Source organism: Salmo salar, chromosome 07 (assembly GCF_965601325.2).
Source record: "Salmo salar chromosome 07, fSalSal1, whole genome shotgun sequence".
Lineage (NCBI taxonomy): Eukaryota > Metazoa > Chordata > Actinopteri > Salmoniformes > Salmonidae > Salmo > Salmo salar.
Genome location: NC_138297.1, coordinates 41,274,753 through 41,287,379, shown reverse-complemented (window position 1 = coordinate 41,287,379; position 12,627 = coordinate 41,274,753). Strand labels below are relative to the sequence as shown.

The 12,627-nt window shown below is 46.0% G+C and overlaps 1 protein-coding gene across 2 annotated transcripts; it reads right to left on the bottom strand.

Annotated features, from left to right (window-relative positions):
• Nucleotides 1–5,038: 5,038 nt before the first annotated feature.
• Nucleotides 5,039–9,566, bottom strand: LOC106609152 (arg8-vasotocin receptor). Of its 2 annotated transcripts, none has more exons than XM_014207633.3 (2): nucleotides 8,263–9,540; nucleotides 5,039–7,243 (listed from the first exon to the last, which is right to left on the bottom strand). In XM_014207633.3, the coding sequence occupies exons 1-2, from the start codon at nucleotides 9,191–9,193 to the stop codon at nucleotides 6,939–6,941; spliced, it is 1,236 nt and encodes a 411-aa protein (XP_014063108.1). In that variant the 5' UTR covers nucleotides 9,194–9,540; the 3' UTR covers nucleotides 5,039–6,938. The 2 variants fall into 2 exon arrangements, with proteins under 2 accessions (XP_014063108.1, XP_014063109.1); XM_014207634.3 differs by having other exon boundaries at nucleotides 7,070–7,243; nucleotides 8,267–9,566.
• Nucleotides 9,567–12,627: the final 3,061 nt, after the last annotated feature.

Genomic DNA, 12,627 nt, shown 5'->3' with positions numbered 1-12,627 from the left:
TTGGCCTTGTGATGGTAGATTTGCAATGTTTTTTAACAGGTATTTGTTTTAGCCATAGCTTGATCCTAATCAATGCAGTGCTAGGTGCTCACTGATTTACAGGCCTCCTTATCCAAAACAACAATGAGTGAGGAGAAACGGAGGAAAATAGAAAAACTGTACACAGAAGGGGGAGGAGGGTAAGAGGGAGAGTGAGCGAAAGAGAGTAGGGTAAACTGAAAGAGACAAATAGAGGGGTATGGAGAGAGCGAGAGAGATTGATAGACCTATACAATACGGACTGAGTGCCATGTATAGTTTAGATATATGCCACTTTGGTCTTAGGCAGGATGTGACTCCACCCTAACGTCTTTACGATTAAAGTCTTGGAGCCATTCCATCTCCACTGCCATCTGCTCTTCCTGCCTCCAAAACAATGTATGTCCTTTTCCTGTCCTGTTCTATTTGGCCTCCTAGTGGGACGTAGCGTCCATTCCCAGGAGACCACCCGCCTGCCTGGCCGCTGTACACCCTCAACCCCAGATACTGGGTCAGCTCTCTCTCTCTCGCTCTCTCTCTCTCTCTCTCTCTCTCTCTCTCTCTCCTCACTCTGTGTGTGTTGTGTTTGTTGAGTAACTTTTACGACGGAGAATAACCCAGCGGGACGCAGGAGTACCATTTCAATAAGTTGGGTGAAAGTCAAGCTCGAGACGTCATCCGAGTGGTCACTCAATGTTTACCACAGAGTTCTTATTCTATGCCTGTGCATTCACTATGCAGAACACCACACTGTCTCTCTCTTCTTATCTCCATCAATCTCTCCCTCCTCTCTCACTTCATCTCGCTCTCTACATGTGGTCTCGTAACTGGCTCAGCCTGTCTCTCTGAGAGACTACAGTCATTTTAAAGTACCAGTGTGCTGACCTCTGACCCCTGCAGGATAAGACCCTGACATGCAAGTGATGATGATCATCGTTGGAGTGTTCTGACATTGTGGTAAAGTAAGTCAGTATACCCTTCTTCTTTACCCCACTCAGCTTTTTCACATCAGTCCCTGAGAGACACCCCGAGTCTCCCTGCAGTTCCCCAAGACCAAAGAACAGACCCCCTCCCGCTTTTGGCCCCTTCAGTCCACACATCCTGATACGTTGTTTAAAAACATTTGAGTCATTTAGCAGATGCTCTAATCCAGAGCGACTTACAGGAGCAATTATGGTTAAGTGCCTTGCTCAAGGGCACATCAACAGATTTTTCACCTAGTCGGCTCGGTGATTCAAACCAGCAACCTTTTGATTACTGGCCCAATGCTCTTAACCGCTAGGCTACTGATAATGATAATAATACTTAGGTGGGTGGTTATATTTGTCCTATTTCACATATGTACAAGTGTGTATTATATGCATGTGTGAATTGGAAATGTGTTGTTTGGATATCCCAACTCCCCCTGAGACACCGTCTGAGAGTGGGGTCACGGCCAGGGTCTGGCATTATCAACAGCAACCCTGGAGCAATTAGGGTTACGTGCCTTGGTCAAGGGCACACCCGCCAGATTTTTCACCTTGTCGATTCGGGAATTCAGAAAGCAACCGTTCGATTCCTGGCTCAATGCTCTAACCTATAGGCTACCTGCCGCCCTGCGTCATGTGTGTGTGTGTCTGTGTCTGTGTGTTTCTTTCAGGAAACACAGACACAGCAGCACATTTTGGGAATGTGAACTTGACCGTAGAAAGGGAGTAGGCAGACACACACAGTCTTCCACACACAAACACACACCTGAGGGCACAGGGCAACATAAGGACAGGGAGAACTCAGTGAACCTTAGTGAATCACTGGCCAAACTAATTAGATCACCCCAGGGGAAATGAGAGCTCCCTCTGCATCCTTGCCCCCAACCTACCATACCCCTGTGGGGCACACAAGGGGTCGGCAGAGGGTCCCTCCCAAAAAAAGATACCCATAGATTTTGTTGTAATGTTTGAGTCAATCAAATATCACATGAATACACAAGAAAATTTGCTTTAAAACCGCAAAATATTCTCTGCACCCCAAGACAAAACGTGTAGAGTTGCAGGAAATAGGCTTTAAACCTGCATAACCTTAAATCAAACAAGAGGGGTGTGAACTGTTTGTGTAATGAACAGTGCTTGTGCTCATAGAAATACTGTAGACGTGGCTTGCACCCGGGCGGAATGTTCCCCCGGATGAAAAGGTTTGGGAACCCCTGCATAGAGTACTGTACTGTACTGTACGTGTGTGTGTGTGTGTGTGTGTGTGTGTGTGTGGTGTGTGTGTGTGTGTGTGTGGTCTTCACCTTGGCCTTTTAGAACTTTTAGAGCTCCACTCTCAGCACTGATAGGCTATGCTATATGCCTGTACCCCTAGTCCCGCCTCCCCTGTCTAGCTTATCCGTTATGTTAGGTTGTGATTACGGTTTGATCCAAACTCTCATTTCAGCCAGATCAGGATGAGCTTGTGGAAATCTCTCACTCCTCACCAGAAATTGGAGGGATGGCATCCCAAACCCGGCATACTGCATCCAGATGGGAGGGATCCTGTGGGGGAGCCTTGTGATCCAAGTGTTAACTGAGAGGAGTAGCGTGTTCAAACACTGCATGTGGCTGTGGCATGGGATGAGGAGAGGACTGGGTCAGGTTCAGTGGTGCCCACTGAGCCCCAGCTGACCTGTTTTCCATACCGCAAGAGAGAAGGGTAGAGTACAGTGCACTCTGATTATAGTGATTACATCTGAGCAGGACAACTTCCTCTGTCACACCCTGATCTGTTTTACCTGTCTTTGTGCTTGTCTCCATCCCCCCTCCAGGTGTCGCCCATCTTCTTCATTATCCCCAGTGTATTTATATACTGCTCAAAGAAATAAAGGGAACACTTAAACAACACATCCTAGATCTGAATGAAATAAATAATTTTATTAAATACTTTTTTCTTTACATAGTTGAATGTGCTGACAACAAAATCACACAAAAATAATCAATGGAAATCCAATTTATCAACCCATGGAGGTCTGGATTTGGAGTCACACTCAAAATTAAAGTGGAAAACCACACTACAGGCTGATCCAACTTTGATGTAATGTCCTTAAAACAAGTCCAAATGAGGCTCAGTAGTGTGTGTGGCCTCCACGTGCCTGTATGACCTCCCTACAACGCCCGGGCATGCTCCTGATGAGATGGCGGATGGTCTCCTGACGGATCTCCTCCCAGACCTGGACTAAAGCATCCGCCAACTCCTGGACAGTCTGTGGTGCAACGTGGCGTTGGTGGATGGAGTGAGACATGATGTCCCAGATGTGCTCAATTGGATTCAGGTCTGGGGAACGGGCGGGCCAGTCCATAGCATCAATGCCTTCCTCTTGCAGGAACTGCTGACACACTCCAGCCACATGAGGTCTAGCATTGTCTTGCATTAGGAGGAACCCAGGGCCAACCGCACCAGCATATGGTCTCACAAGGGGTCTGAGGATCTCATCTCGGTACCTAATGGCAGTCAGGCTACCTCTGGCGAGCACATGGAGGGCTGTGCGGCCCCCCAAAGAAATGCCACCCCACACCATGACTGACCCACCACCAAACCGGTCATGCTGGAGGATGTTGCAGGCAGCAGAACGTTCTCCACGGCGTCTCCAGACTCTGTCATGTCTGTCACGTGCTCAGTGTGAACCTGCTTTCATCTGTGAAGAGCACAGGGCGCCAGTGGCGAATTTGCCAATCTTGGTGTTCTCTGGCAAATACCAAACGTCCTGCACGGTGTTGGGCTGTAAGCACAACCCCCACCTGTGGACGTCGGGCCCTCATACCACCCTCATGGAGTCTGTTTCTGACCGTTTGAGTAGACACATGCACATTTGTGGCCTGCTGGAGGTCATTTTGCAGGGCTCTGGCAGTGCTCCTCCTGCTCCTCCTTGCACAAAGGCGAAGGTAGCGGTCCTGCTGCTGGGTTGTTGCCCTCCTACGGCCTCCTCCACGTCTCCTGATGTACTGGCCTGTCTCCTGGTAGTGCCTCCATGCTCTGGACACTACGCTGACAGACACAGCAAACCTTCTTGCCACAGCTCGCATTGATGTGCCATCCTGGATGAGCTGCACTACCTGAACCACTTGTGTGGGTTGTAGACTCTGTCTCATGCTACCACTAGAGTGAAAGCACCGCCAGCATTCAAAAGTGACCAATACATCAGCCAGGAAGCATAGGAACTGAGAAGTGGTCTGTGGTCGCCACCTGCAGAACCACTCCTTTATTGGGGGTGTCTTGCTAATTGCCTATAATTTCCACCTGTTGTCTATTCCATTTGCACAACAGCATGTGAAATTTATTGTCAATCAGTGTTGCTTCCTAAGTGGACAGTTTGATTTCACAGAAGTGTGATTGACTTGGAGTTACATTGTGTTGTTTAAGTGTTCCCTTTATTTTTTTGAGCAGTGTACTTGTGTTCTCTGTTTGTCTGTTGCCAGTTTGTCTTGTCAGGTCTTACCAGTGTGTTTTCCCATCTCCCTGCTTTCTCAAGTTCTGTTTCCTAGTTTCCCCGGTTCTGACCATTCTGCCTGTCCTGACCCCGAGCCTGCCTGTTGTTCTGTACCTTATTTACTCTGCCCTGGATTACAGACCTCTGCCTGCCATTGACCTGTCTTTTGCCTGCCCCATGTTTGGGTCAATAAACATCTGTGACTCTAGCTGTCTGCATCTGGGTCTTATCCTGAGTTCTGATATGATAACTATCACTATAACTGATTTCACTATAAGCTGAGTGCACTGTATGTGATATCAATACATAGTCAGCCTGGTTCTGTAACATGGCTGTGTATGGTTTGTATCTGCTCTTAATGTCACACACACACACGCACACACACACACCTCTCTCTCTCGCTCCCTCGCTGTTGAATATGTACTTGATATGGTATATGTAAAGTCTAATAAAATAAACATCTGTTATGAATGAACTCTGTGTATGTACATGTTTAGAATAACTGGTATAAGCCTAGGTTTAGGTGTGGAGCTCTTGTGACATATGAAAACATACAGTCCCATGCCAGATCGCATTATATATTCCATATATTTTTATTTAACTTGGCAAGTCAGTTAAGAACAAACTCTTATTTACAATGATGGCCTACCGGGCAACAGTGGGTTAACTGCCTTATTCAGGACAGAACGCCAGATTTTTAACTTGTCAGTTCGGGGATTCAATCTAGCAACCTTTCGGTTACGGGCCCAACACTCTAACCACTAGGCTACCTGCCATCCTTTAGAGCATAATGTCCTACAATCTCAAACACAATATGTACAGGTGAAAGCGGTCACATTGAGATGGCGCCATAAAATACCTAAAGTACAAAGGAAATAGTGATATTTGTTTGGTATACACTGTGTATTTCAAATAAGTCACATATGTTTACAACAACATCAAACATCAATGCATGGCTCTTATCTAAATGAATTTTGAATGGAATGTATTTCAAATGGAATGGAACCCAGGGTCCAGTATCACGCCTCGACACTCCCCACAGAATACTCAACAACGAACTGACCAATTTCAAGCTTATTAACTCTCACAGACTGAAAACCCCTGAGGGATGATGGAGAGTCAATGAAAGAAACAACACCATACTTCACAAAGATGGAGTGAAGGGCTTGATGGGGAGAGGGGAAAAGAACGGTCCATTGGGGGAGATGAAGGGAGAGAGAGAGTGGTGTGTACCAGTATCTTATTGTTTTTTATTAAACCTTTTTATAAACATTTTATAACCATTTATTTGGACAATGTACTGTAAACCTAAACATAACCAAACAATCACAGTCAACCTGTCAAAAAGTGCAATTACCATACACTACCTTCAAAAGTTTGGGGTCACTTAGAAATGTCCTTGTTTTTGAAAGAAAAGCACATTTTTTGTCCATTAAAATAACATCAAATTGATTAGAAATACAGCGTAGACATTGTTAATGTTGTAAATTACTATTGTAGCTGGAAATTGCAGATTTTTAATGGAATATCTACATAGGCATACAGAAGCCCATTATCAGCAACCATCAATCCTGAGGACAAGTGCATTAGAGTGTCTAACTTGAGAAACAGACACGTCATAAGTCCTCAAATGGCAGCTTCATTAAATAGTACGCGCAAAACATCAGTCTCAACGTCAACAGCGACTCCGGGATGCTGGCCTTTTAGGCAGAGTAGCAAAGAAAAAGCCATGCTAGCTGTGCTAACATAATTGCAAAAGGGTTTTATAATGATCAATTAGCCTTTTAAAATGATAAACTTGGATTAGCTAACACAACGTGCCATTGAAACACAGGAGTGATGGTTGCTGATAAAGGGTCTCTGTACTCCTACGTAAATATTCCATTAAAAATCTGCCGTTTCCAGCTACAATAGTCATTTACAACATTAACAATGTCTACACTGTAGTTCTGATCAATTTGATATTATTTTAATGAACAGAACATGTGCTTTTCTTTCAAAAACAAGTACATTTCTAAATGACCCCAAACCTTTTAACGGTTGTGTATATTAGGCATATGATGAGTTATTGAACAACGCATACTGACAGACCTCTCGGTTCATTTGGAATGACCGGTTAACGGCAACGATTCTGATAGCTGCATGAGTGTGGGCCCATAAGAGCTTGTAAGAGCATAAATATTAGCACTGTCTGGGTTTTAAGATGCCTCCTGACAGTCAGTTCACATTTAGCAAGAAGAGACAGGATAACCTAGTTATAGCCTAGGTATTCCTATAGCCTACCACATTTCCACTTACGGATTGATGTGTGTTGAATACCTCTCTGAGCAGAAACACAAGCTCCGGGAGAGATGGATGCACTGACTCTGTTCACATTGTTTCCATTAAGCCTCCCCCTAAATTTATGATAGCCTTCATCACTGTGGTGTTGCGCAGGAACCACATGCACGATATATATATAGACAGTGTGAGCACCCGGTCAACACTCCACCGGGATTGATTGACAGTTCCTGTGGGAGTTGTGGATGCAATCTTTGCAAGAGCTTTTCTCTGCGCTCCGATGGGGTAGGGCCGGGGGCGGTACCCGGGTCAGGAGTGTGGTGCGGCGGATGCTGCTGTTCGAGTCTTGATGGCCGAATTTGTGGAGCAGCCCCCGGCAGCACGGCAGACAGTGCACCATGTCAGAGAGGAGGTGGCCACTGAAGATCATGTAGATCCACGGGTTACAGCAGCTATTCAGACTGGCCAGCAGAGCCGAGAGGGTGACCGCGGTGTTCTCGGAGTCTGGAGAGAGAGAAACGGGGTAGAGGGGGTGTCGGCCAGTCAGGGAAGAAGAAAAACATTCAAGCGTGTTCTGTTTTTCTACTAGCAGTGGCACACTCTATTTATGCCAGGGCTCTCCAACCCTGTTCCTGGAGAGCTACCCTCCTGTAGGTTGTCACTCCAATCCCAGTTGTAACCAACCTGATTCAGCTTTTCAAGCAGCTAATTATTAGAATCAGGTGCGCTAGATGAGGGTTGGAGTGAAAACCTACAGGATGGTATCTCTCCAGGAACAGGGTTGCACAGCCCTGATTTATGCGTATTCTCGATGGAGTCTCGGCAAACCACTGGGTCTGACGCGTCAATGACTAGCCAGCAAAATATTTTATCAACTTTTGGAGACCGATGGTCGTTTTCATAACTATCTGTCACACCTGCACAACGGTTGCGTTATATGGCACGTGTTTAACACTTATGTATGCCCTTTAGGTGATTCTGCTGTTTTTCTATATTGCGCACTGTCCGATAATTCAAGCTACAGCAGAAGGAATAACATCCCCTACATTCACACCTCATCAAGGCAATTAATTATGAGTTAACTCACATGCACAGAACAGATAATCAATTTACTTCCACTAAGATTTTGTTCGCGGTTATTCCATTGTGGTCACAATAATGTACACCAGGTCTCCAATTTGCACAGCCTATAGCCTAAGTAATACGTCTCGACTGTCTGTATAGCCTATTTGTTTCAGTTTGGTCTATGTATCTGAGGAGGAGTTATACAGTTGTTGTCTCACTATGTCCGTGGTAAACTGAAGAACATTTTGGAGAGCAGTGAATCAGCTTTTAGGGAAGCCCCTAGGGTAATGCATAAAATATGTGCGGAAGCTGTGCACCATTACCAACTTATTGAGTAAATAGGCCTAAGCAATAATGTAATGTTTTAAAAAACTTAACGTGTCACACAATGAACGGAGACATGGCACCAGCGCGCGCTGCCAATGACTCACCGCTTAGAGCCCAAATATAACACTTACCTACCCACGAGAAGCTCTCATCCCACACCGACCACATCTGCACGGTGAAAAACGGAGCCCAGCACACCACGTACGCCAGCACGATCACGAAAGTCATTTTCACTGTGCGCAGCTTGGCGCGCGAGATGGTGGTGACGCTGCTGACTGAACTCGTCCCGATCAGCCCATTCCTGGTCGCAAGTGCCATCACGCTAGTACCCTTCTGGGTCTTGTGCTTTATGTTCCGCCAGATGGATCGGCAGATGAAGCCGTAGCAGAGCATGAGCACGGCCACGGGCACGAGGAAGATGCCCACAGTGATCCAGGTGATGTAGGCGCGCACGCCCCACGGCTGGATGAAGTGTCCCCAGCAGTCATACACGGCCGAGCCCGGGTGGACCTCGCTCAGGGAGAAAATAAAATACTGGGGCATGCTCAGGGCAAGACTACACACCCAGGTGGCCCCGATCATCATATAGGCGCGATGCGTGGGCTGGTGAAGGGTCTGCATCGGGTGACAGATGGCGATGTAGCGGTCCAGCGTCATCATCACCATCATGTAGGTGGACGCGAACATCCCTAGAACCTGCAGGTGCTTGACGATGCGGCACAGGAAGTCAGGCCCGTAGAAGCGGAACGTGATCTCCCAACAGAGCTGCGGTAGCACCTGGAAAAAGGCCACTACCAAGTCCGCGAGGCTCAGATGCTTCATGAACAGGTGCATGCGCGAGGGCTTCCGTCGGCTCAAGTACATGGCCAGCAGCACGCTCAGGTTCCCCACCACAGCCACAACGAATGTCACGCTAAGCACCGTGATCTCGATCTTGGCGACCTCCTCGTTCCGGCCAAACGGGTCGCTGGAGTTCCCAAGAGCACCAGTGTCGTTCCCTTGATCCTCCATCAACACCGGCTTGCTCGTGGGGTCGAAGCCTATCTTCAAATTGTCATTCATGAGGTTGAGTGAGCTCTGTGAAGGGAAAAGTGCGCCTCCAGAGATGTTCCTGGCTGTCCTGAACACATCCGCGCGCACGATCACCCGCTGCCACCTGCCTGCATTGAGAACGTGTGCGTTTGTTTTAAATGTAAGCAATTTCTTAGAGTCTATCGTCTACGTAAACTCGCTCATTGCGCACAGAACGACAGATGTGTTGGCTTGGCAAAGACGTGAAGCACATGGTGTGAAACTGTATCTGTGCGCAGTCGCCACCAACCCTTTTTAAATCATTTTATACCAATGAGACCACCCCCACATCTCCAACCTCCGCTAAACAGCCTTGGACACAAAAACAACAGCAGAGAGAAACAGCATGTATGGAAAACAATAGTTTGCATGGGTGGAATTTCTCTGAAAGACTCGTTACCGCTCACAAGTAAATAGGGAAAACACTGAGGTTTTCCCATGTAAATGTCTCCAGATGCTGTACTGCAATAACTAATGGTGCAATTAGTGCGTAAATATTCACAATGCGCGCTACTGGTCAGTATTCCATATCCATTTACTTATCATGTCTCTAGGAATCCTTTTTGAAATGGAATCAAGAAAAATGAAAAAACTTGTAAGGTGACCCATGTTTGTCTTTGAGATGATCTTGATGATGAAGATGCTCAAATCAAATCAAATGTTATTTGTCACATACACATGGTTAGCAGATGTTAATGCGAGTGTAGCGAAATGCTTGTGATGTCATATAATGTTGTTTTTCTGTGATGTTTATCATATTACTGTGAAGCCAGAGGGACTTTTCCCAACTGTTTGGACAATAAAAGGTTTTTCTATTATATTACATTCTGACATATGACATCATTTTTTTCATGTTCTATGCACAGTAGATTCAGAGCACTCTTTCTCTTTCTCTGTCTCCCTCCCTGTCTCTCTGTATGTGAGCATGCGTGTATGCAAAGCCTATGTTAGCATATTCTCCTGCATGGTGAACTCTATGGACTGTGTGAAGTTTCTGGAATACCACACTACTGCTCTCATCTCCCCTGGGACCCTGGGGAATGTATGAGAAACCCAGGCTGATTGCCCGAGCACCAGGTGTCCACAACACAATGCAGGAATACCTTGTGTGTCACACATGCGAGTAGGCTAGTATGCATAGGTCAAATTGGGAGTATAGATAAATTCGCTAGCTACAGTAACATCGTTAGCTCCGATGTTCCCGGATCTAAATGTTCCTGACCCCACACAAATCTGCCCCCCCCCCCCCCCCCCCTCCACCCAAGGGGCCTAATTTATACTTATTGTGATCTATTTCTGGAGATGACACACTGTGTGTGTGTGTGTGTGTGGTGTGTGTATGTATTTGCGCATGTGTGGGGGTCTGCAGATGTGGAGGGATGCAGGGTGTGTTTGTGCGGGGATTTGTTGGAGGTGGTGTTTCTGTAGGGTTGATGGTGAGGAAGATGTTCTCTGATGATAACCTGTAGCTCTGTTATTGCTCAGATTTCATCACTGTGACCCGCCGATAGAGATTACTTACAACTGTAATAGAGGGCTTAGAAATGTGTAAAAATGGGCTAGTTCAGGGTTTTAGACCTCTCCTCCAGTACCCCATTCAGTTCAACGTATTTGTTCTATTCTAGTAAGCACACCTGATTCAACAGATCTACTAATCATCAAGTTCATGATTAGTTGAAAAGGTTGTGAGAATACTGGAATAGATCCAGTATTTGAGAAGTTTGGAAAGACTGTTCAAATCATTTTGTGAACTAACACTCGCACTTGACTCTTTCCCCCCTTACTAGCTCAGACTTTGCTGATACCTACTTTATTGAGGAAAAATGGACTTACTAGGACTGTGATATGACGTTGTCCCACCTAGCTATCTTAAAGCAGCAATCAGGAGTTGAAACAATAAAGCATATTCCCCACCAATGTTTCGGTAAAAAGCTGGGGGGAAGGGGCTGGAGAAATGTAACAAATGTCAAATTCAAAGACAGAGCTATGGATGCAAGGACTGACCATACATGATATCAAACCTATACAGTGGCTTCGGAAAATATTCAGACCCCTTGACTTTATCCACATTTTGTTACGTTACATACAGCCTTATTCTAAAATAGATTGTTTCCCCCCCCTCGTCAATGGCACACGATACCCCATAATGACAAAGCAAAAACAGGTTTTTAGAAATATTTGCTAATTTATGAAAAATTAAAACTGAAATATCACATTTACATAAGTATTCAGACCCTTAAGCTAGTACTTTGTTGAAGCACCTTTAGCATCGAGTCTTCTTGGGTATGATGCTACAAGCTTGGCACACCTGTTTTTGGGGAGTTTCTCCATTATTCTCTGCAGATCCTCTCAAGCTCTGTCAGGTTGGATGGGGAGTGTTACTGCACAGCTATTTTCAAGTCTCTCCAGAAATGTTAGATCAGGTTCAAGTCCAGGCTCTGGCTGCGCCGCTCAAGGACATTCAGAGACTTGTCCCGAAGCCACTCCTGCGTTGTCTTGGCTGTGTGCTTAGGGTTGTTGTCCTGTTGGAAGGGGAACCTTCACCCCAGTCTGAGGTCCTGAGCGCTCTGGAGCGGGTTTTCATCAAAGATCTCTCTGTACTTTGCTCTGTTCATCTTTCCCTCAATCCTGACTAGTCTCCTAGTCCCTGCCGCTGAAAAACATCCCCACAGCATGATGCTGCCACCACCATGCTTCACCGTAGGGATGGTGCCAGGTTTCCTCCAGACGTGACGCTTGGTATTCAAGCCAAAGAGTCCAATCTTGGTTTCATCAGACCAGAGAATCTTGTTTCTCATAGTCTGAGAGTCTTTAGGTGCTTTTTGGCAAACTCCAAGTGGGCTGTCATGTGGCTTTTACTGAGGAGTGGCTTCCATCTGGCCACTCTACCATAACAGCCTGATTGGTGGAGTGCTGCAGATTTGGTTGTCCTTCTGGAAGGTTCTCCCATCTCCACAGAGGAACTCTAGAGCTTTGTCAGAGTGACCATCAAGTTTTTGGTCTATTTGGCCGGGCGGCCAACTCTAGGAAGAGTCTTGGTGGGTCCAAACTTATTCAATTTAAGAATGATGGAGGCCACTGTGTTCTTGGGGACATTCAATGCTGCAGACATTTTTTGGTACCCTTCCCCAGAACTGTGCCTCGACACAATCCTGTCTCGGAGCTCTATGGACAATTCCTTCGACCTGATGGCTTGGTTTTTTCTCTGACATGCACTGTCAACTGTGGGACCTTATATAGACAGGTGTGTGCCTTTCCAAATCATTTCCAATCAATTGAATTTACCACATTTGGACTCCAATAAAGATGTAGAAACATCTCAAGGATGAGCATTGGAAACAGCATTCACCTGAGCTAAACATTGAGTCTCATAGCAAAGGGTCTAAATACTTACGTAAATAAGGTATTTCAGTTTTTTGTTTTTA